At 33.0% G+C, this 24194-nt stretch overlaps 2 protein-coding genes across 4 annotated transcripts in view; one reads left to right on the top strand and one right to left on the bottom strand.

Moving 5' to 3' along the window:
- The window catches only part of LOC106074657 (uncharacterized), a 119919-nt gene that overhangs the window by 47376 nt on the left and 48349 nt on the right, over positions 1 to 24194 (bottom strand). The gene's annotated exons all lie outside the window — the stretch shown is intronic.
- Positions 389 to 24107, top strand: LOC106074652 (multifunctional methyltransferase subunit TRM112-like protein). 3 transcript variants are annotated; one of them, XM_056041944.1, is made up of 6 exons: positions 446 to 1515; positions 1637 to 1813; positions 20274 to 20360; positions 21762 to 21863; positions 22111 to 22203; positions 23834 to 24107. In XM_056041944.1, exons 1-6 carry the CDS (start codon positions 1378 to 1380, stop codon positions 23939 to 23941), a joined length of 705 nt encoding a protein of 234 aa, XP_055897919.1. In that variant the 5' UTR covers positions 446 to 1377; the 3' UTR covers positions 23942 to 24107. The 3 variants fall into 3 exon arrangements, with proteins under 3 accessions (XP_055897917.1, XP_055897919.1, XP_055897918.1); XM_056041942.1 differs by lacking the exons at positions 20274 to 20360; positions 21762 to 21863; positions 22111 to 22203; positions 23834 to 24107 and adding an exon at positions 9034 to 11925 and having other exon boundaries at positions 389 to 1515; XM_056041943.1 differs by lacking the exons at positions 446 to 1515; positions 20274 to 20360; positions 21762 to 21863; positions 22111 to 22203; positions 23834 to 24107 and adding exons at positions 7969 to 8129; positions 9034 to 11925 and having other exon boundaries at positions 1673 to 1813.

Here is a 24194-nt window from a genome sequence, read left to right as displayed (position 1 = left end):
ATAAAAATTAATATCTCCCCTTCCACTTGTCATACAATGATAAATTTAATATGGTTGGAAATATTTTTTCAATCCCTATTCAACCATATAGGTTTTATTAGTATATTGTGAGTTTGAATTTTTTATCGAACTACCTAGATGATGATGTACCGTGAGTTGCATCCACCAACATTAAAGACCAACTGAAGAGATTTTGAACCGTTATGGGGTCAATCACAGCGTTTCATGCTTAATCGATTCGTGACTCATGACCAGTTCAGGCCCACAGAGAACTTAGAGATGACACCAAACTGAAAAAAAAACTTTTGTAAGAACCGATAAAAAATAGAATCTAAAAAGCTCCCTCAAAATGTCCTTAACTTTATACCAAAACTTTAATGAATTTATATTCATTTTAAAAGGTGAATACGTGTTTTAAGCTGGAGTCAGTGTACCAGCTGCTTGGATTATGTTAATGTAAGAAACTATTTTCCATCAGGTTTATTGTAATGGTTGATAGCCCTGATCATGCGTTTGAGGTGATTATTGTTGCCAGATTATTATATTCTTTTTTCCCTGTATATTCATAAAACCCTTAATAGTATTACACGGATGGGAGAGAGATAGAGAGAGTCTAGTTAAGAAAGTATTTATTTGTTCAGAAAAAAAGGAAAGGGGAGAGGGCCGACAATAACTGTCAGGTCTGTAGGGATGGTCCTGATGGTAATGGATCAAAATTTGTCTTATTGGGGAGGGGGGCCCACCAAGATATTCTTGAACATAGGCTCACTGGTACCTTGCTACACCACTGTCTTCCAGGGAACAGTCTAATAGTCTGCAAAAATACATCCTGCAAAAAAAATAAATAAAATAAACAAACAAACTCTCTGGCCAGAAGATACAGAAAATGATATGTACTGTATACACATCTCAACAACTAGAAGACAAAAAAAATACTTTGTTCTGCTAAATTGTGAACACTGAGAGATAGAATAGTATGCTAACTATGACAGAGGCATTTTTTAAATTAGATACTTTAAGTCTTACAGAGCAACTAATATGCATAGTCAAATGCATTCATGGCATAGCCATTCAATTAGAATAATACCATAACTAGACTCTGTTTTTCAGCAGGATAGTGACATAAAAATTAAAAAAAACAGTTGTTAAAAGAAATATTTTTTTAAACAGAAATCTGAATAACAAACTTCTTCATTATCAAATATGGCAATGGATATTCTTGGTCTTATGTAATAAAAATTAAACAATAAACCAAGTATCTAATTTTAATAAATCAGCCACCTGAAAAAATATAGCCTCTCATTATCTATTTTGATTTTATAATACAATTCAAATTCCATTGACAAAGGCTTCTAAAGAACTAACTCACTCAATATTATGATGGAAGACAAGGTACAAGACTTAACTAATGATCTCAGAAAGGCCATGAAAATTGAGAATATAGAATGGTCAGAGACACCAGAGAACAGCTTCACTCGTCAAACCTTTGAATCAATTTTAGCAGATGAAACACAGGTAAGACAAATTTTAATCATATCTCTAATACTTAAAAATTATTGTTTTAAATGTGTTGCTTTGAAGAGTTATTATATGACATTCAAGATTTTAATGCAAAACTCAAATTCTATTGACAAAGAATACAGAAGAAAAAATTAACTGGATATCAATGATGGATGATACGGAACAAGACTTTACTAATGACCTCAGAAATATGATGAAAATTGAGACATTAGAATGGTCACTAGATGCAGAGATGCCAGAAAACAGCTCATGTGGTCAAATCTATGATTTAATTTTAGCAGAAAAAAGACAGGTAAACATTTTTTATATAATGGCTAAGACTAAATTAAATTATTTGAAAATGTTTTATTTATTATTTCGTGTTTTTATTTAAATTTTTTACTACTCAAAGTGAGAATATTGTGTTCTATGTTTATATGTAGACATGTTCTTTCTTTGTTTGTTTTTTTCTTTATCATGGGATAGATCTACATTATTCATAGAGAATTGTATCATGGGATATCTTTTTCATGTAATATTCAGGGAAAAAAAAAGAACTTTATTTAAACTGGAGATATAGTCTCTTGATGTATCTTTTTGGGATATTGTCTTGCTTAAAACAGTTTGGTAGAATATAACTTTTACTGTGGAGTATCTTCATACAAAAAAAGAGATGAATAATACTAACAAGATTATAAAGGCAGTTTGTGTGGAAACACACACTCAAAATTGGCCTCCAAAGTGCTCCACCCAGGCAGGTAAAAAGGCAGGTTTCATTATTTTCAGAAAGAATATCAGAATGAAATTCTATCAATGGCAAAGGACAAAGAAGAATGGAGAAAGAAGGTTGACAGATCTTGTGTGGTGCCCCAGTGGTCCAACAGACCAAGGAATAGGAGAAAGGGAAGGAGAAGTTCGATATGAACCTGGCCTAACTAATGTCATATAATGCTTATCTAATTGGTCTTCTTGTTCTGTAAAGGGTTAATCTCTTATTCAAAGCCTCAAGAACAAAAAGAAAAATAAAACATTTCCATGAAAAAAAAATCTCCCCTTCCTTTAGTTCAGTGTTCCACAGCAGGCTCATGCTCTGCAGTTCACATGATAATATGAAACTACTTATTAATTGTTGTTTTAAATTATGTTCCACTTATATGCATACTAAATAGATCTTTTCTCTTTTAAAAATAAAAGTAAAAATTATTTTTTTTGTAAATCTAGTAGTCAATATGATAGAACACATATAACACATAGCAGAGCACACTATGGACAGATTTTCTTCACAGTTAGAAAAAAATTTAAATAGTTCTCAACTTAAGGATTAAAATATTCAAAGCTATTCTTGCTATTAAACTCTTATCAATTAGAGCATACTTGCATAGACTGCAAATATAAATATTTCTATGATAGTACACTTGAAAATATTGGGTTAATGAATAAGTGTCTCTTTTTAAATGTTACATTTCTTCACATCTTTTTTCTTAAACATACATTTACTCTGAAAATGTCTATTTCATGGCAGTATAAATTGTTCTCTACCTTAAAGTAAGTAGAATCCAGTATACCACCAAACTTCAGCTATACACATCAAAAAAGTACAAAACAATACAAACACTATATAACATTTCAGTGAACACTTCAGTTTATAATTGAACCCTTAAGGGAGCAGAATATGACATTAAAGTTAGAAAAGTAAGTTCCCCTTTCAGACTTTGTGATCTGTAAGGCCGATGATGTAAATGTCATCTGTTTCTATGGCCCATAGTTAATGAGGGTGTCATTTGGCCAGCACAATGACTAACTGCCTTTACTTTTCCCCAACTAATGTCAAATAGAGCTGGGTGGACTCAGAGGTGCCCAAAGGTCCTAAAATTTAAAAAGTCTTCACCAGGATTCTAACCCAGGTCCCTGGTTTGGAAGCCAAGCGCTATACCACTCAACCACCGCACCTACATAGGATATTTAGACCACTACTTTCCTGTGGTTTAGCAGTCGATGACTTGTGATAATCTTCACACCTGAGGAACAACTTGCCTACAAAGCCACCTTTCTATCTAAAAGCAATTTAGTAATTGACAAGAAACTGCAAAAGCTAAACAATGACATAGATAATAGAGAAAAAAAATGATGCCACTGCCAAAATAAAATTGTAAAATATATCTTACTCTCAAACCACTTTTCACAATATCAAAATCTTTCAGCCTAATTCCATTATTGTTTCTTTCTGTATGTAAGCAAATATATTGTAGTAACTCCAGTGGCGGACTGAAAGGGTTAATGTGTGTGCGGCCTACTGATACACACGACTCAGGCCAATCACACAGGTCAACGGCTGTCGATAGACAAGGGACAATACTGCTAGTTCACGCAAATATGACCCATGTTGTGGTCATGTGATCGAGAGCCTTCACTGACTAGCGACAGTGTGTAACAAGAGACAGTTGAGTCCAGGACAGCAAGGCAGTAAGGACTTGTGGTACCTTTGAGTCCTCGAAAATGTAGCTGTACGAGCTAGAGAGACTAGTAATGTTTAGTTAGGCAGTTCTGTTAAGTTCAAGAAAACATTTGAATTGATGTAGCCAATTGTGTTGAATTGGCTGTCGATGTATTTGTAATTAAACCGCCACTTTGTTACTTGAAGCTCTTGTTGTCAAGTTCTTGAGTTAGATGTGCTGTTGTGTTGTTAAGTAGTGTTTGCAGAACGACTGGTAGAGAAGATCGACTGGTAGAGAAGATCGTAACAATATCATATAAGTGCTGTCCCTTTTCCTTAATTGTCATTAAATGTCCCCATTGACTATTGAAAAGTCAAGTTGTGATGCCTAATTAATTTTTTTTTTTCAATATGGCATAGAATGATTATTTTCCATATTTTTAGTGGACCAGAAGTTGTATTTATTACAGTTATGTTAAACACTTGCCCTTATACCATGTATATCAGTGAGCATAATTTTTTGTTCTTATTTTTTATTTTGAAGATTTATGTGCTTTCATAACTATTAATAAGTCTTTAATATTCAACATTTCTTAATTTTTCCATCTAGTTTCTGGTTGGGCAGAGATTGTTATATTTTCAAACTTCTTTGATTAGTTCAGCTAGTTATACTGATAATAAAGGCTTAGGAAATTCTAAAGGTCCCTGCCAAAAGTTTTTTTCTTGTTCAGAATTTCTATTAGTGTACATCGTGTTACTCTGGTAAACTGGCTTTTTGTAGCAATATTTTATTTCTTCTCATGATCTTTTCACCATATCACCAAAATTATTTTATGAGCCCTCAATGAAATATTACAAGCTCTCTATTTTCAAAGTTTCTTTCAAAGTTTCTTTCTCTTTGTTTCCGATGTTCCTTCAGAAATGAAGATTATTATGACCCTAGCCCAATACCTAAAAAGCAAACACAGGATGACATTGGACAGGGTTTAAACTGAATACCATGGTGATGACAATCCACAGTTCCACACAACCAGGCATTCATATTTGAAAGTGAACTATCCCAAAGAAAAGAGTAAATTACAGATCAGTTGTTTTGACCAACATTGCATTTAAAATAATATGACACATAGCAATATCTTGACCCTATTTTATAAAATGTATGTTATAAGCCCTAAGATAAACTTTATATTCTAAGTACCCACCAATGTAACTAAAGTAAATTTACATTGTATGAGACTCAAGGAATTTATTGGTTGTTTTTCAAAAGCTTGAGCTTAAAATGAAGAATCACATGTTTCAAATTTGTCTAAAGCATTTCATTATTTTCCATGTTGATATTGTCTACCTAAATTTTTGTTTTCATTAGTTATAAATTATTTCTTTTGGCTAGCAAGTTATATTGTCATTTCAAAATTATATTGCATATATTGTTTGCTACTCCAGCTTAAAGTGTTAATGTTATTTTATTAGTGTTCCACCTAAGTCTGCTTAAAAAAAGTAAAATGTTTTGTAATTTCTGGTTTAATACAACAATAGAACCAGGACATCTAATAGCCTACAATAATGCCTTTGGGCATGGATGTATTATCTTCATTTCTGAAGGAACATCAGAAATTTCTTAGGGTGTGACCAATCCATCTCCACTTTTAAGATCTGCACCTCTATATTTCTCTCTCTACCTATCTCCCACAGTTTGGTGTTTTCTACTTTGTTATACCAATGTATTTTTAAGATATTTCTCAGACATCTGTTGATGAAGGTCTGTACTTTTCTTGTTTTTGCTTCAGTTTTTTTCCATGTTTTGGAATGATACAGTTGAACCGCCTTGACATTAGAGTTAAAGATTCTTATTTTAGTCGTCAGAGATGTGGGGGAAATTTCAAGGTTGCTTTTAGGTATGTAATTATCTTACACACTAGATTTATTTAGCGTTTAATGTCTTCATCAGTTTCACATGATACACTGACTACACTCCCAAGGTATATAAAATTTTCTACTTGGTCTATTGTCTGAGAATCCAGTACTACGTCTCCATTTTTGTTGTTGTTTACTTTTATTATTTTTGTTTTTTGGTGGTTTATTTTGAGGCCTACTCTTTTTCCTACTTTGCTTTAAACTGTGACCTTTTCTTGCATATCCTGTAGTCTGTGTGATAATAAGGCTATGTCATCTGCAAATTCCATATCCTCCAGCTTTTGTGTGAAAGTCCATTGGATCTTATATAATACAGACGTTACTTCAAAAAAGAAGATGATTACGTCCTATGCGTCATGCATTTAGTCATGCATATTAACCAATGACTTAAATTCTGCCAAGTCACTGGTTTTCCTGGCTAGCTCAGGCAACCCATTCCATGCTCTAATAGCACTAGGGAAGAAGGAGTATTTGTACAAATTTGTCCTTGCATATGGGACGAGGAATGTGCCTTTATCTTTGTGTCTTTCAGAGTATTTTATTAAATTTTGTTATTGTATTTGAAGATTATGGTTCAGTGTTTTATGTATAATTGCTACTTTACTTTTGAGTCTTCTGTCCTGAAGGCTTTCTAAATTTAGTGATTTTACTAAAAGGTGTTACTCTAGTCAAATGTGAATATTCGTTTGTTATGAATCTCACTGCTCTATTTTGTGTATGTTCCAGTTTCTTAATGTTTTCTTGAGTTGAGGGGTCCCAAACGGAGGATGCATATTCTATTATTGGCCGAACCAAGGTTAAATAACATTTTAGTTTAATGTTCTTATTTGATTTATAGAAATTTTTTTTAATAAACCCTAATGCTTTGTTTGATTTTTTTGTAGTTTCATCAATATGTGGATTCCATGACAGTTTTTCATTTATTATAACACCTAGGTATTTTGCGTTTTTAGTCTGTGTTACTGGTTTGCCATGAATAAGATAAGTGGAATTAATTTGTTTTAGTTTTATTGTTACTCTTAACAACTGACATTTTTCTGGGTGGAAAGACATGCTCCAATTTGATTCCCATTTCTGTAATTCATCTAATTCTCTTTGTAAAATATCTGATTCCTTGCTCTCAATGAAAGTAAGTTTTTTTTTGTGACCCAATCCAATACTATAAGGAACAGGTGTGGTGAAAGAAGACATCCCTGTTTGACTCTTGTTGTGACTGGGAATTCCTCTAAACAGTTTGCCACTGGACTATTTGGCAGGTGAAACCATCATAAAGGTTTTTTATGGTCGTTATTACTTTATTTGGGATAATGTCTCATTACTGTCCAGATAGATTCTCTGTTGATACTATCAAATGAATTTTCAAAGTCGACAAATGTTACATAAAGAGAAGAATGCCATTTGACACATTGTTCTACAATTATTCTGAGTGTTGCCATTTGCTCATTTTCTGAATCCTGCCTGTTCTTCCCTTAGGTATTTATTTTATGCTCCCTTTATTCTGTTTAGCAGGATTCTGACAACAAAGTGATGCCACACCATTTCTCACATTTTGATAGATCTCCACTCTTTGTTAGTTTTATCAGTAGGCTTATTTTCCACTCATTAGGAGGTGTTTCTTTGAACCAAATTTTGTTGAATAGTTTGTGCAGTTGTTCAACCATTTCACTCCTTCCTTCTTTTAGGAGTTTGGGTGGTATGTTGTCTGTCTTCATTTGTCTGAGTGCATTCCGTATTTCTTCCTTTGTTATTGTTTGCAATCTACTTTTTCCTTTCCAGAGAACTGAAAAGTTTCTCCTGATTGCAGTCTCATTTCTCCAAAAGTGTTTCATTGAACTTCACTCACTCCTAAGATCTGTAGTTTGTAGTTGGCCATTTCCTTGACAACTTGTGCACAGCAAAGTATGGACATTCCATGTTCCCAATTTAAATGATGCCTTCCAAATAAGGAATTGTTTCTTTTTCATTGGTTTAAGTAGAGTGGTTGGCCATAAAGGATTCTTTACACTTTCTCTGCACAGTTTCATAAGTCTCCTTGTGGAGCTCTACTCTCACCTCTGACTATGTTTAATGCTTGTGTTTTTGCTATGGTTTCTGTAACAGTATTTTTTGTTCATGGACAGGGCCTATCACACAACCCCTATGTCCTGGGAGGATGCATCTTTTGGCTGGCCCCTTTCTAAACAGACCTGCCTAGCTTGTTAGTACCTGCAAGGAGTGATGAGCTCCAGCTGACCTATCTCTGAGGGTCATTTAGGCATGCAATCTAGCACACTGCCACAAGGTATGTGCATCAGGTGCCAGCAATCAGAAATACTGTTTAATTAATGTTAAGCCATTAAATAATAATAATAAAAATCTTTATTGTCCATAAGGAAATTTGTCTTACAATTTGTGCATTACACCAAACAAAACAATATAACTATAAAAAAAAACAAATTGTACATTCACACATAACTCAGTCATAATTTACATGTGAAAAGTTTTTATCAGATTGTTTCTATTTAATGATTTGATTGCCAGGGCAACAAAAGAGTTTTGTGTCTGTTTGTCTTTGCTATTGGTGTCTTCTATCTCTTTTGTGATGGTAAAATCACAAAATCCTGACCCAAAGGGTGATTTTTTATTTCTAGAATCTTTTTAGCTTTTTTATGGATGTTTGTCTCAAACAGCTGCTCAAATGCCAATGACTTTACCAGCAGCATTTAGGATTCTATGAAGTTTATTTGTATTTTAAATTTTCAGCTTGCCATACCAGGCAGTGATATTAAAATGAATGATTTGTTAGATGTACACTTCATGTGACAATCAACATTTAAAAAAATAATATATAACAATGAATTATATCTAGTTGTTTTAAGAATACAATATATAAGCATCTTGAGTCTATGGTTTTTAGAAGTACAGCAAGAGTAGGTACCATTACTTGATCTTTTCTCTTAAGTTAAATGTACTAATGTAATTTGAACTTTTTTTAAATTTCTTTTTTTTTTTTATTCAGTGCTTTAGGTACAAAAATTAATAACTGAGTTATTGATATGAAAATAGATTTTATTTATTTATTTTATTTTTCTCTATTAATTAACTTATAACAATTTGAAGTCATAAACTTTTTATGACTGTTGTATTGGATTAAATTATTAACATATTGTTTCTGTAAGCTTATTTTTTTTATGTTCACTCTACAGCAAGATATAGTGAAACAGAAGAAAGAATTGACTTTAAACCAAGATATGTTTGCTGGAAACACTATTAACAAAGATATGCTTGCTGGAAACACTCTTAACAATGATATGCTTGCTGGAAACACTCTTAACAAAGATATGCTTGCTGGAAATACTCCTATCAAAGATATGCTTGCTGGAAACACTTCTAGCGAAGATATGCTTGCTGGAAACACTCCTAATAAAGATATGTTTACTGAAAAAACTCCTAACAAAGATATGCTTGCTGGAAACACTCTTAACAAAGATATGCTTGCTGGAAACACTCCTAACAAAGATATGCTTGCTGGAAACACTCCTAGCAAAGATATGCTTGCTGGAAACACTCTTAACAAAGATATGCTTGCTGGAAACACTCCTAACAAAGATATGCTTGCTGGAAACACTCTTAACAAAGATATGCTTGCTGGAAACACTCCTAACAAAGATATGCTTGCTGGAAACACTCCTAACAAAGATATGCTTGCTGCAAACACTCCTAACAAAGATTTGTTTGCAGGAAACACTCCTAACAAAGAATTGTTTGCAGGAAACACTCCTAACAAACATATATTTTGTGGAAACACTCCTAACAAAGATATGCTTGCTGAAAACTTTATATACCATTGCAATGATTATAGATTAGAGAACATTAAATGTCTACATGCTATTAGAAAAACATTTAAGTGTGATCTTTGTCAAAAAAAAATGTTAAAAACATTTTCCTTAAAAATTCACCTTGCAAATCATTGTGGCATAAAACTATTCAAATGTCAAATTTGTCAGAAAGAGTACAATCACCCTAGTAGCTTAAAATGCCATGAGATGACACATTTTAGAGAAAAGTCATTTAAATGTTACTTTTGTCTGAAACAATTCACTGAACTTTCAAAGTTAAAATGCCATGAGATGATTCATTCTGGTAAAAAGCCACTTAAATGCAACATTAGTCAAAAGGAATTTCTTTACTCTTCAAGCATCAAAGGCCGTGAGATGACTCATTGCACAGAAAAATCATTTAGATGTACAATTTGTCAGAAAGAATTCATTCAGTTCTCATACTTAAAATGCCATGAAAAGATTCATTTTGAAAAAAAACTTTTCAAGTGTGACATGTGTCAAAAACAAATGAAGAGTAAATCAAGCTTAAAAACTCACCTGGCAATTCATTGTGGGCTAAAACTATTCAAATGTAATAAATGTCAGAAAACATTTGGTCGTGCCTCAACTTTAAAAAGACATGAGCTAATTCATTCTGGTCAAAAGTCATTTAAATGCAACTTTTGTCTGAAAGAATTCAATCAACTATTAAACTTAAAAACCCATATGAGGACTCATACTGGGAAAAAAATATTTGAATGTGACATTTGTCTGAAAGAATTTAGTCATCTTTCAAGCTTAAAACGTCATAAGATGATTCATCCCTTTTCGAAAAAGCTGTTTAAATGTAACTTTTGTAAGAAAGAATTTATTGATTCTTCAGAATTTATGCACCATGAGTTGATTCATTCTGAGAAAAAGAAAAAAAAATTTCAATGTAAAATTTGTCAGAAAATATTCAATGACCAATCCAATTTCAGACGCCATGAGAAGATTCATTCTGGGGAAAAAAAATTTAAATGTAACTTTTGTGAGAAATTATTCATTGATTCTTCAAAATTAAAGCAGCATTTTAAGATTCATTTTAATATAAAGTCATTTAAATGCAACTTTTGTCAGAAAGAATTCAATCTAGCATCAAACTTAAAAACCCATATGAGGATTCATACTGGGAAAAAAATATTTGAATGTGACTTTTGTCTGAAAGAATTTAGTCGTCTTTCAGACTTAAAACGTCATAAAATGATTCATTGTGATATAAAACAATTTCAATGTAAAATTTGTCAAAAAGAATTCAATAACTCATCAAATTTCAGACGCCATCAGATGAGAAAAAGCCATTTCAATGTAACATTGTAAGAAAGAATATATTGATTCTTCAAAATTAATACGCCATGAGAAGATTCATTCTGATAAAAAGCAATTTCAATGTAAAATTTGTCAGAAAGAATTCAATGACTTATCCAATTCCATGAGATGATTCACTTTGTGAAAAAGCCATTTAACTGTCCAATTTGTTGGAAAGAATTCATTCATCTCACAAGCTTAAAACGCCTTGAGAAGATTCATTTAAAGAAAAAGTCATTTGAATGTAACTTTTGTCAGAAAGAGTTTCTTTATTCCTCAAGTTTAAAGCGCCATGAGATTATTCATTCTGATAAAAAAAACATTTAAATGTAGCTTTTGTGAGAAAAGAATGGGATCAATCATCTGTCTTAAAACTCCTTGAAGTTAAATATTTCTATATCTCATTTTTTTTTAGAAAGAGTTAAGTCATTTCTCAGGCCTTGTATGTCAAAAGATTCATTCTTAGAAAAATTGACTTAATTATCTTATCTTATATTATACAGACATTACTTCAAAAAAGATGATTACGTCCTACATGTCATGCATCTAGTCATGCATGTTAATTGTAAGAATTGGTTCACATGATTACTTTAAATCACTAACCTTAAAACTATGTGATTTAATCTTGTAAATGTCAAACGGTACTAGGTTTAATTGTCAAGCTACCAGTACTAACATTTAGATATTATATTTTACTTCTTTAACACCTGAATGTCTAGTAACAAAACAGGAATTTGAAAATGTTCCCTTGTTGGTAGCCAGTATTAATCGTTGTACATCTTTCTATGCAAATTTGATGTTGACATATAATAAGAGGTAGAAGATTAAGAGGAGTGGTTGTGTGAAGGAATTGATCATTCATAATGAAATATTCTGTACAAGTTTTATTTGTCTAAGTCATTGATTCATAATAAAACATTCTGTAAAAGACTTGATCGTCTACGCCAGTGTTTCCCAAAACTTTGATTTACGTGTATCCCTTTTCTAGTTTGAATACCAATGAGTAGGGCCTACCTCTCGACCCCAAAAAAATGGATTGATTTATTCTTCAAATCTAAAAGAACACCAGTTTTGAGTTTGTAAAAAAAAAAGATATAGGCCTACCGGTCAATAAAAAATAAAGGAAGTGAGTTGGAATTCATTAATATTTTATTGTAATTTATGAACTTAATGAACATAAAGATGGGTATTTTAAAAAATCAGCATAGTTAATGAGGTGAAATGTGTAGCCCCTCCAAACTCTTCCCATACCCCCAGTTCCCATACCTCTGGGAGTACGAGTACCACACTTTGACAAACACTATGATCTAGGCCATTAATTCATAATAAAATATTCTGTAAAAATCATGTTGTTTAAAACAATAATTCATAATGAAATTTGCAGTAAAAGTCTTCGATGACATTTTTAAAAATGAATTGACATTTTTACTGAAACGTCATTATAATGGATTTTTTTTACCTTTTCCCGGCCTTTTTTTCTTTTTGAAGCATTTTCAATTGTCATACTATGATTTGATTTTCTTTGTGAAAACCAGATTTATAAACACACTTCATGACCAAGGATTTTGCCTAATTTGCTAATCAGAGATGCAGAAACTATCAGGAAAAATTGAACAGATTTCATGAAAATAAGCCACCATGTTTAATTTGTAAAGAGAATGTTTGGGACTGTTTCTATAGAAAGTAACGTACCGTAGCATTGTGATATTTAAAAAAAAAAACATAGGCCTAAATATGGCGACATTCTTGGTTTGAGCTGCGAAGAAAAGATAAGACAAGAAAAAGAGTAAGCGGTCAGGACATGCTACAGATTCGAGATGCTCATATTTTGAGTAGTGAAATGAATCAAGTGCCTCAATTTAACTACCTCGAATCTCACGTAACGTTGAATGTTTCGGATTTTTAAAGTGACATAACATTATAGCTAAATAAACTCAACAACAAACTACAAGAAAAACTGATTTATTTCGCATGAAATAGCTGTAATGCAGCAGGATTTCCAGAAGTTGGTTTAGGAAAAAATGTCCACATATATATCCCATGAAAGTAGGTACTACTATATCCTCGGATTTCTAATAAAATTGCAATTATTGTTTTGTATTTTTATGTTACATTTTTATGGGGGTTTTTTGTGTGTATCTTTTCTTTTATATGGCTCGCTAAACGAGTGTCGGAAATTAAAATAGCGCAATTAAACGTTAGGCCTATTACATGTACACATTTTTTCTCATACTAATATTATAACACCGAATCGAGCCCGAACTTTAGATCTGACCGAACCGAACTACAATCGTCATCGAACCGAACTCAAACTTATCTGTACGTATTAGAGTATACGATACCTAGCTGACAACCTATTGTTGGCACTTTGGTATGATGGCTGAGACGCTTCGGGCAAGGAACGTGAGCGTTGAAGGAGGATGAGTAGACCAGACTGAAAGGATGCGTGGTGGCCTTCAAAGTCCAGTTCCCAGTCGGCCACTGCCCAATTGGTGTTTAGGTTACTTCAGGAAATTTAAAGAGAACTTCGAAACACGGTGTCACCACTGCCCAATTGGTGTTTACTTCAGGAAGTTTAGAGTGCACTACGAAACACGGTGTCACCACTGCCCAGTTGGTGTTTACTTCAGGAAGTATAGAGTGCACTACGAAACACGGTGTCACCACTGCATAGAGGACGATGAGACAATAAACAACATTCTTAATGAATGCCGCATTCTACATCAAGAGGACAATGATATGAGAGAGAGAGAGAGCTTAGAGAGAGAGAGAGAGAGACCTGATCCGTGTTCGTCAACAGGGTTGTCCTTGTACGGAGATAAGGCGACCCTAAGACTCACTACCAGATTTATTTTACGTGCTATAAGAAAATAATTCTCAGCATGATTTCTTACTAAAGGAGTTTCTGATAGGCAACCTGTTTTACAGCGAATCAGACTGGTAATTATGTATGTCAACGTCTCGCTTATAGAGGATCCTCCTATTGTTAATTTAAAACCGAAAAAAAAGGATTTTTTTACAATTAATACAGACAAGTACAAAATGGGATACAATTATGCAACCTTCGACGTATTCAACATTACAGTTTTAAAAATGTGTCTTATTATATTGGATCCGAAAATCAAACTGAAATTATTTGATTAGGCCTAATAGCAAGTGAAATTGAAATGTAGATGTGTCTCACACAAAAAAAAATTAGGCCTATTAGCCTATTTCCTTCCATTACGCACCTCGTAGAAAAAGAATAAACATTTTCTGTGATTTGTCCCAATTACTGACACAACTGGAGAAGAACTTTTGTGACTTCATAATAGAGGGGGGGGGGAGCGTAATAAAATATCTTATAGAGTTTGTATACGATAACGGCGTGATTATGAAAGGAAAAACAAATGGTCTAAATTAATTGATTTAAATTATATCATAAATTATCATAAATATAAGGCGTTGTTTGCTCACAGTCTTAATAAGGATTTTTTTTTTACAAACAAAACAGATATAGGTCTGTGATCTACATCTATAGTTTTTTTTGTATTTCCTAAAAAAGAAAAAGGGAGACTACTATTAAAAAAAAATATATATAAATTCTAACCATGATTCTAACATACTAATCATAGCCTGCTAGTGGAAGATAAAGTATAAAGGATCACTGGTGTAACTTACGACTACGTTACTAAGCATCGAGGTATGACTAGACAGATGATAGACTAGTCACTAGCTCATAATCTAAATCGGTAAACTAGATGAGTAATCTAGGACTAGAATCTAGAATCGAAAATCATTATGATTATCTAAACATTAAAATTTTTTAAATGTTAATTAACTGATTCACTGATGAGTTGGCTAAGGCTAAAGTAGCACTCAGTTCACTCATCACTAGATCACTAGATCTAGACTTGACCAGACTGACTAGAATACTAAGAATTGACTAGATAAACTAGATTCTACAATAACAATTCTACTATTATAACTATTCTAGATTAGTCTACAGTAACTTACGTTTATCGAACAAGTTAAGCTCATTCGCCGACATTTTTTATGTTTGAATTTGTGTATCTCCGTAAAAATTAGACCTAGAAAAAAACTGATTGTATCTGTGAACTCCTCATCCATTTTTCTTAAAAAGTAGACATGTTTTATTCTATTACTACTCATAGTTAAACTTATATTTGATGTTAAAATGGGTCAGGTTGATGATTTCAAAAGCTTAAATTATCGAACACTTTTTTACCTTTATCTTATCTTATCGAACATATTAATAACTTATCGAACACACGAGAAGTATGGTGTTTTAAAAGTGTTATAATCTTAAAATTTTGTGAAAAGTATGGTGTTTCAAAAGTGTTATAATCTATATTTTTTTTTATTGATATCATTTTCTTTTTACGCCATGTCAAGAAAGACAGATTTTTAGTCATTTTCAAATGGTCCACATCGAAGGAATCTATCACTGATCAGCTCTGCTTAGAAACTGACGGTGCTAAGCCCAGTAACGCATTACCGTAGTACTTATTTAGGTCTAAGCTATTTTGAGACATAAGGCCATTAATAAATTAAATCCAGATATTATTTATTTGAGGGAGAGCCTAATAAGCTTTGGTAGCCAATAGATAATCCCGCCCTCCCCAAGTCATTGCAGGACACAACAGTTTACTTGGTTGACCTAAAAACAAAACATACGGTACGCGGCCCTACGTAACTAGCCGCCGATCTAGCACGCTCAGTGTATGTAACAGCCCAAAAGTCAGTGCTAGATATTTTTCGATCTGGGCGGGGAAGGGGGGGGGGTGCTGAAAAGCTATGGTAGCTTGCAAGCTGTGTTACCTATAGATGTAGATAAATCCGCCCTCCCTAAACCACCTGGTTGACCAAAAAAAAAAACACCGTATTTTAGAGCACGCTTAGTATTTGTCACATACACACACAAACAACATATCTATATATACTACGTATCTATCATGCCTAGTGTTTGTGACCTAATTAGCGGCTTGACCGTAGGTACTCGACTGATGGCTCCTCCCCCTTTCCCCTCAACATTGTTCTTACTACAACTTGAACAATGTTTTGGGGCCGTGTTGATGGCCTGGTTTACACCTGTGTGTTACGCTATCACTGACCTTTTTTTTTTTGTTGTTGTTGTTGTGTGTTAGTCTGGTGGCTGCGTTTGGATTGAGTCTTGATATTTACGTTGTTACTTTGCACTGAAAAAGTGTGAATGTTGGAGAGTGGAAGCGCGGGTAAGGGGGTGTAGGCAGAATAAGAGAGTGGTTAAATGTGTTATTGTTATTATGTATTTGTGATGTTTCAAAGGAGTGTCTTTGTAGCGCATTATGAGCTTTATCATACTTTATGGCAAAAATATATATATATATTATATATATATAATTTTATAGACCCGGCGCCACACGTCTAGATCGAGAAGCACAACTGACTCTTGTATTTGAGGCTGACGTCAAATTCTAATGGTCGATCAATTATTGATGATCTCTGGATACAGTGTCTTGACTGTTTCTCTCCCCCACCCCCCGACCTTTTTTTTTTTACCTGCCCAAGACATTTTTATTTCAAAATACCATATCTGCATTATATACCTCCCCCTTTGCCCTTTCGTTTTATTAATATCTCTTCACATCAAGCACATGCGCTAGGTATTGGTTTATAACACATAATTCAGAAGTTAATAGAATGGGGCAAATTCAGAAGTTAGTAGAATGGGGCATCTGAAAAAGAAACAACAACTGAATACATTCCACTCTGTTCCTTTGTGGTAGTCATGCACAGTTGCTATTAGCATCAAGCTATAATATATGTGTCATAAAATCAAGCTTTTAAAATGGGTACAATTAGTGCATATCGATGTAAATCTATTTACTTAAAAAAATATAGCACATTTACGGTAAACCACAAATAGCTGATACAAATTGTAACATATGATTAATTTATATCTGTACTTTGCATTACATTATTTTAAAAAATAACAATTAAAAAATATATAATTTAAATATTTTGTCTTCTTTGGGTTATATCCCTTTGATGTTTATTTTTAACATTAAAATGGCGTTCGATATCTTACGAAGCTGAGATTGCTTATATAAAAACTGCTATTATCGAACACCCCCTTTTTAAACCTCAATTTTCATGTTTAGGTAACAAAGGACACTTTCAAATAAATAGTTGTAAATATTTCTCAGCCTAATTAGAAGCGTATTATATAGTTTTTTTGAGCTGAAGCATCATTAGCATTAAAAAATACCCTTAACCCGAGACTCACTCCACTCTTCCCAAGAGTTCAAAAAATGTGAAATTTTTATACCAATATTACCAATGCACTTTGAATATTAGTAAAAAAAAGATCCTCGGGTGAAAATGAAACTAATTATAACTTAACTATAAAGAAATGGACGATGCACAATAAGAATGGACTAGTTTCTTTATAATCATCGAAATAAAGGAGAATTTTAAAAAATACAATGGGGTGTTCGATAAGTACCTTAAAACGAAGGTGTTCGATAGATGTAAGTTACTCTAGATAACTTAGTTTAAATTAAAGTTACAAAAGTACTTTAAAGTTAAACTTACTAGACTTGAGTCTACTAAGACGTAGATAACTAGATTCTTATATAATAATTAAATATAATACTTATATTAAAATAGTCTTTATAGATCTATATCTGAACACAGACTTTCTGGAACTAGCCTAACTAGACTAGGTCAAATTTTTATTTTTTTATTTTAACTTAAAAAAAACTGAAAGCAGATTCTTCTTCTTCAACTAAAGTGTCTAAAGGCAAAGCAAAGGACAATAAAAATAGCTGTGTTCCTATGTATTACCACTCATGCAGTCTCATACTTCATAGTCAAGATTTTATTTTTAAATATATTGGGTCACTTCATTCTCCTATGCCAGGCTATGCGCCTATGCTGAACGCAGTTTTTGTGCTTTCCCCTTCATTGGACCCTGAACACTGAACACCACTATGTAAATGCTAATAAATTATATCTGTGTTAATAAAAAATTATTTAGATTGTATTAAAAGAAGTAGATTCACTTCTCTGCAATATGTATATATATAATCTATTGCCTCATATTTCCTGTGGCTGCGCAGTCCCAGCTGTGACCTACATATTTTGCCACATCCAGGGCAAGCATAACCATTGTCCGCAGGCGGTCGATTTAGATTTTCTCTTCGCCGTCTGCGTTTGCCCTCGGCAGCAGATTTTCTTTTGGTCTCAAATGTGTATCTGGCGGTCTTCGTGAGTGACCTCCAGCTGTCTTGTTCTGAGGCCGCATGCAACCAGGTGCTCTCTTCTATGTCAGCCAAGGAAAGTTGACGCCTAAGCTGGTCTTTAAAGCGTTTCCGTGGGGCGCCTCTGTTACGTCGACCACCTTTTAGCTCACCAAAAAAGACTGCCTTTGGCATACTTTCATCTCCCATACAGGATACGTGCCATGTATTCTCTCTCTCTCTTTTAATTCCCATCCATGGATTCCCTTCTTGTTTCCATAATTTGAATGTTCGTTTTGTTGCACCTTAAACCCTCCCCCCCACCCCCATAGATGCTTATAATTTTTTCATATGACTCTTTCCCCCTTCCCCCACTGTCTAATAGGTTGTGACACTACACTCTTAGTGTATACCTCACTCTCCTCGCCGCCAGTTCACCTGGCCTGATGACCTGCAGTAGGCATGGTCTCTGGCTTCAAATTAGCAGCACGCACTTTTTAAATTTCATTCATAGATTATATATTCTAGATACCTCGATCTAGGTCATGTTTATTCATTGAACAAATCATAGATTTACTAATCCCAACAATATTTCTAGTTACGATTTTGCCATGTCCAATGAAGGAGAATGAGTTAAATTCATTATTATTCATTTGGGCACCTCCTATTTTAATTTTCTTTAACAGCTAACAGTATTAATGTGATTGAAATGTCTTTCTAAAGATGAGTGGAAGCTTATTTTGATATGTCCATCAGCCTATGATCAAATGGGCTCATAATATAGCCCTCGATCCCTTATATGGGTGTGAATTGCTGGGGGAGGTTAAACCAATAGCTTTACAATACCAATATATATATATATGTTTTGATCAATTGCTCCTTTACAATGAAGTATGATAGTTGTAGAAAAGCTTATGTCTGACAATATTTTTCTGAGCTCTTGTGGATGCTAAAGATCCAATATTAAAACAAAAGAATTAAGTGGGAATCAGAAATAGTCTATTTAACAGACTTTTTTCATAAATTTAACGAGGTCAACTTGCAGCTACAAAAAGAAGTCATAATCTCAGTGTTTCTTGTGAGGATTAAATTAATGAAGTGTACATTGGACAGGATGAATTTTCCAAATTTATAACAGTCAATTATTATGGAATTGAGAAGTTTTAATATTAAACCTAACTAAATTGAAACCCAATATTGACATTTTATTATCAAAGCTGCCCACCAATAGGCATTTTTTTTTCCTGTGTTTTCAATTTGTGTAATAAATATATTAAATTTATTTTGCTTCATTTTAATTTTAATTTCATAAATGAATATAAATGGTCTAGAAATCAGTGAAAAAACAAATTTGAAGTTGATGAATTTTCAAAAAAAAAATGTAGCGTCTACCGGAAACTGGAAAACATGGCAAAGGGTCTACGAGACAAAAAAGTTTGGGAACCACTAAATTAGATGATTAAAACATTTTTTAAATGCATATTGTCTGAAATGGTTTACATGGTGTTCGATGTTGTAGTCAGGGAAAAAAATTTGTCTGATGCCGTTTACATTAGTCATACCTACCCCATCCCTCTTTGACATCAGATTTTATTTTAACTACCTAAGTTGAAACTGTGCAACAGATTTAATTTTATAGACCAATGGATGACGAGAGTTTATAGATGGTTTCATTTTTTTTCTAGGTCTAGCCAATACGGAGCTTTGATAATTCAAATGCAAAAAATCGCCACGATTCGGCTTAACTGGTTCGATATGGCAGCTTTACTCTAGTTACAGTAAAATATAAGTAAAAAAAAAAATTTTTTTTAAATAGGAATGATAAATAAAATCAAATGTAAACAAAAAAGTCATATAATAAAAAGTTGTAAAAACCTTCAATGAGAACTTTTTCTAAGTTGCTTAGGAAACTTGATCAAGAATTATTTTCTTTCTTACAAGAGAAAACTAAAATGTCATTGTGATGTTCCTCTATGTAGTCATCATTAATTGCCTATAATTAGTATCATTGAATTATTTAATTTACTTAATATTGTTTTCTTTGCTTCAATCAAGTCATTCAAAATGAAGCTGCTTACACACAACATGCTCACTTCTAATATTATTAAAGGTGTTACAAAAGGATTTCCATTGAAGATAGTGGTAAGTTTCTTTTTTTTTTTTTTTTTATAGCAATGCTTGAGGCTTCATTGTATTGGAAGTGCATTAAAAGCTACAACAAAGTAAAATCCCCTAATTTATTTCCCTTTTGAGTTGTTTTCCTCTTTGGCTTTCTAACCTACAAGGAAGCTCTGTCAATGATCTCCTTTGCACAAAGATTATGTAATAGTGTTGTTGTTTCTAAACCCTAGACTTAGTTATAGGTCACACTGCTAGATGAGTTCCACTGCTAGAGATGAGTTCCACTGCTAGAGATGAGTTCTACTGCTAGAGATGAGTTCCACTGCCAGAGATGAGTTCCACTGCCAGAGATGAGTTCCTCTGCTAGATGAGTTCCTCCGCTAGATGAGTTCCTCCACTAGATGAGTTCCTCTGCTAGAGATGAGTTCCTCTGCTAGAGATGAGTTCCTCTGCTAGATGAGTTCCACTGCTAGAGATGAGTTCCACTGCTAGATGAGTTCCACTGCTAGAGATGAGCTCCACTGCTAGATGAGTTCCCATCAGTTTGTGGCATTTTAAGTCTTTAAAGACAATCATTTCCCTTTGCAACTTCTTATGTGACAAAGAATCTAATCTTTGATACATATCTAAGGTCACAGGTTAGGCATTATTATATAATATATATCAAACCCCTGTAAATATTCTAAAAAAGCTAATAATAATCGAATAGTGACTAGTATTAGAATCTGATTAAAATCAAATTTAGTACCAGTATTGACAAATTTTGAAAGTAGACATTATTCACACAAAAAAAGTTTTGGTGGCCATCCAGACTACTTGAACAATATTGGAAAACAATGATCAAGCCTGAGATAAATCTGAAGTCTTCACACCGTGTGCTGTCACCCATTGAACATGTCTTGACAGTACAGTATGATCAAAAACCAAAGACTCGAAATATGTGTTATGTTGGTAAAGTTGATAACATTCAGAACATCAATTACACAATTATTAATAACTCCAAGATATGCTAACAATATATGTACTATCATTCTTCTCATGACCTTACGTTCTTCCTATTCATTTCAGTTGTTTAAGTTTTTAAATCAATTAAAATGATTTTATATTAAAAAAAAAAAGAAATACAAAAATAATTGAAGATATGCGATAATGAAAAAAAAACTAACTGGTATCACACAAGACATATGGTCGTGTGGTTTGCGCGCTGGACTGTCGTTTGGATTTATAGATGGTCCCGGGTTCAAACCCTGCCTGCTCCCATCCATCATCTTCCTGCAGGAGGTTTGGACTAGGAAGTAAACTATCTTCAACTCTGAAGGAACATCCGAAACATGTAAAACATTAAACAAAACATTTTATTTATAAAATTTTGTCATTTTGGGTTTCATGTTATTGGAAGGCAATGTCTTATTATTTTCACAGCCCAAGAAAGTTGAAATAAAAGAAGTTGACTACAATCCTAACTTCATAGTCAGAACACTTACCAAAGTTGATTGGCCAGCTTTACAGCAGGCAGCCACAGAGGTCAGACTTTTTACTCCTGTCTTGGTTTAAGTTTTGAATTCTTAAATTATCTTTTTTATACTTACTTAATACTTTGATCAAAAATTATTTGCCAGCAAATGAACTTTTTGACTGGAAGAATATGTTTCAAAAACAAATGGTATCATTTAATCTACTGAATTTTACAAAAATAATTTTCGCTAGATGATTCTAGGGTAAATTCAAAATAATGACAAATTTCTATAATGAAACTTTTGCTTGATCTTAGACTGGTCATGGTGAAGATCTTCCTTCAGCGTTGGGTGAAAATATTGAACAGGATGAAGAACTGCTAAAAAAAATACACAATGTCTTATTACAGGTTTGTATTTATATTTTGGGTAAAAATGGAATGATACCAGTGTCAAATCAATAACCATAGCCATTGTCATGTTTGAAAATGTTCTTGTGGAATAAAATAGACAATCTGACCTGCGATTTAAAATGAAGTTCATTAAAATATCACTTTGTTTTTTAAGATCATATGAAGACTAGCAGTACACACCAGCTACACCCGTTGATTTGTTCGTAAGCTTCATATTGTTTATTATGGCCGGAACACCCCTTGTTTTCTTTTTTAATTTTTGATAAATGGACCTCATTTTAACAATCAACCAAACATACTTTTTAGCTAGTGAATTATTGTGACTGTTACATTGAAATTTCATGGCCTGCTCTCTCTTTCTCTGGAACCCCTTTTTTTTTTTACTTGCGCATTGTAATTTCTCTCACATAAATTTTTTACTTGATTTGGAAAGACCCACTTCATAATGCACCCCTGACACATGAGGCTCTCACATTTTGGCCCATTAATTTTATAGCACTTTTACTTATAAAATACCTCCCTCCACCCCAACCCCCACCAACAACAAAAAGTTAGTCCTCGTACACATTTCCATTTCTACATTTCTCTGGGTATTTTTTTTCTCCAAATATTGTAATCATTTTTTTACCACTTTTGAATGTAGCAAAATGACATTAGATCTAAATTTATCTTTTCAATGCTATTAGGATTTACTTGTTGTTTGTTTTTTTGACAGTGTTACAAAGTACCATTACTTGCTCTTTTTTTCTCTCTTTCTATCTTGCCAAAAGAAGAAAAAGATTCTAGATAGACTGCAGCCTTTTGGGGAAAATACCAAAAATAAAATACATACGTTCGATAGATTTTGTGGTTTTTCACGAATTGAGCCGGTCAGGTTGCATGTCTGTCAAAAAGCATTCTTAATGAGCACCTAGAAGGTTAAAAAAACCTGTGTACAGAATTTGATGTAGATATGTAGGATAGTTTAAGGGATCTGGTGATAGATCAGTGGTATATAAAACAAAAACTATTGAGTAGTTTTATCTACTTTCTCATATACATGGAGGATAAAATGTCCCAAATTTATATAAAAACTAAAATGCTAAAAATTCATCATAAAAATAGCTCCCATGGGTAACTATCAGCAGATTCACTGGCATCCATGAAGCAATTTTAAACATAGAATTAATTAACATGGATAAAAGAGTCAATTAATGCAGGTCAGGGTGTGAATTTTTTTGTCATCGCTATTGATTCATGCACAATTAGTCACGTGATTTAAAAGGTCTCACCATTGAACCAATACTTATATCTAAAAACCTTTACCCAAGTTATTAGGATACAATTTTTTTTTCTTCTAAAAACAGACTTCAAAATGACATGCCATCAAAATAAAAAAAAAAAATCCTTAGTCAGTTCTATGCTAATCCATGTTCGAGATATTAAATAACACATATTTGTTACTGTTAAAAAAAAAAATTAGTCATAGTGGCAAAATATGCATTTCACTGGTCTGTGGAGTACTGCACTTGGCCTAAATCTTCTGTTTTAAGTTTTTTCTATTGAGAACCTTTAGCTTTGGAGTTTTAAATGTTCAAAACACTGTTTAATAAGACATTGACCAAATCTACTTTACTGTGCATTTCAGGTGGAAGTCATTGAGGGTGAACTGGTTTGTCCAGAATCTGGTCGCATATTTCCTATCACAAATGGTATTCCTAATATGTTGTTATTAGAGCATGAAGTTGGACATTAGAAAAAGTATGTATGTATTGGTCTGTGAATGAGCATGATAGTTGTATGAGCAGCCATTGTTGAGCTAGTGAAACTTGGGAATGTACACACATTTTGTTCTTATTATTACTTGATGCATTGCTGTTTTACCCATTTTTGTGTTGAATAAAAAATATTTTTAAAAAAAGCTTTATTGTTTTTCTTCTGTATTTTTTTATTATTATACAAAAGTATGAAAAAAAAATGAACACACATTTACATCAATAGATGTCCAA

Source organism: Biomphalaria glabrata, chromosome 9 (assembly GCF_947242115.1).
Source record: "Biomphalaria glabrata chromosome 9, xgBioGlab47.1, whole genome shotgun sequence".
Taxonomy (NCBI): domain Eukaryota; kingdom Metazoa; phylum Mollusca; class Gastropoda; family Planorbidae; genus Biomphalaria; species Biomphalaria glabrata.
The sequence above is the reverse complement of the archived record's forward strand: the minus strand, read 5'-3'. Positions and strand labels throughout refer to the sequence as shown.

Bases quoted from the DNA above. Each gene is read 5' to 3' on its own strand.
- LOC106074652 (XM_056041942.1), top strand. From the start codon at position 1,378: ATGATGGAAGACAAGGTACAAGACTTAACTAATGATCTCAGAAAGGCC. The intron at 1,516-1,636 runs GTAAGACAAATT...CTATTGACAAAG, and splicing joins TTTTAGCAGATGAAACACAG to AATACAGAAGAAAAAATTAA. The intron at 1,814-9,033 runs GTAAACATTTTT...TTCACTCTACAG, and splicing joins TTTTAGCAGAAAAAAGACAG to CAAGATATAGTGAAACAGAA.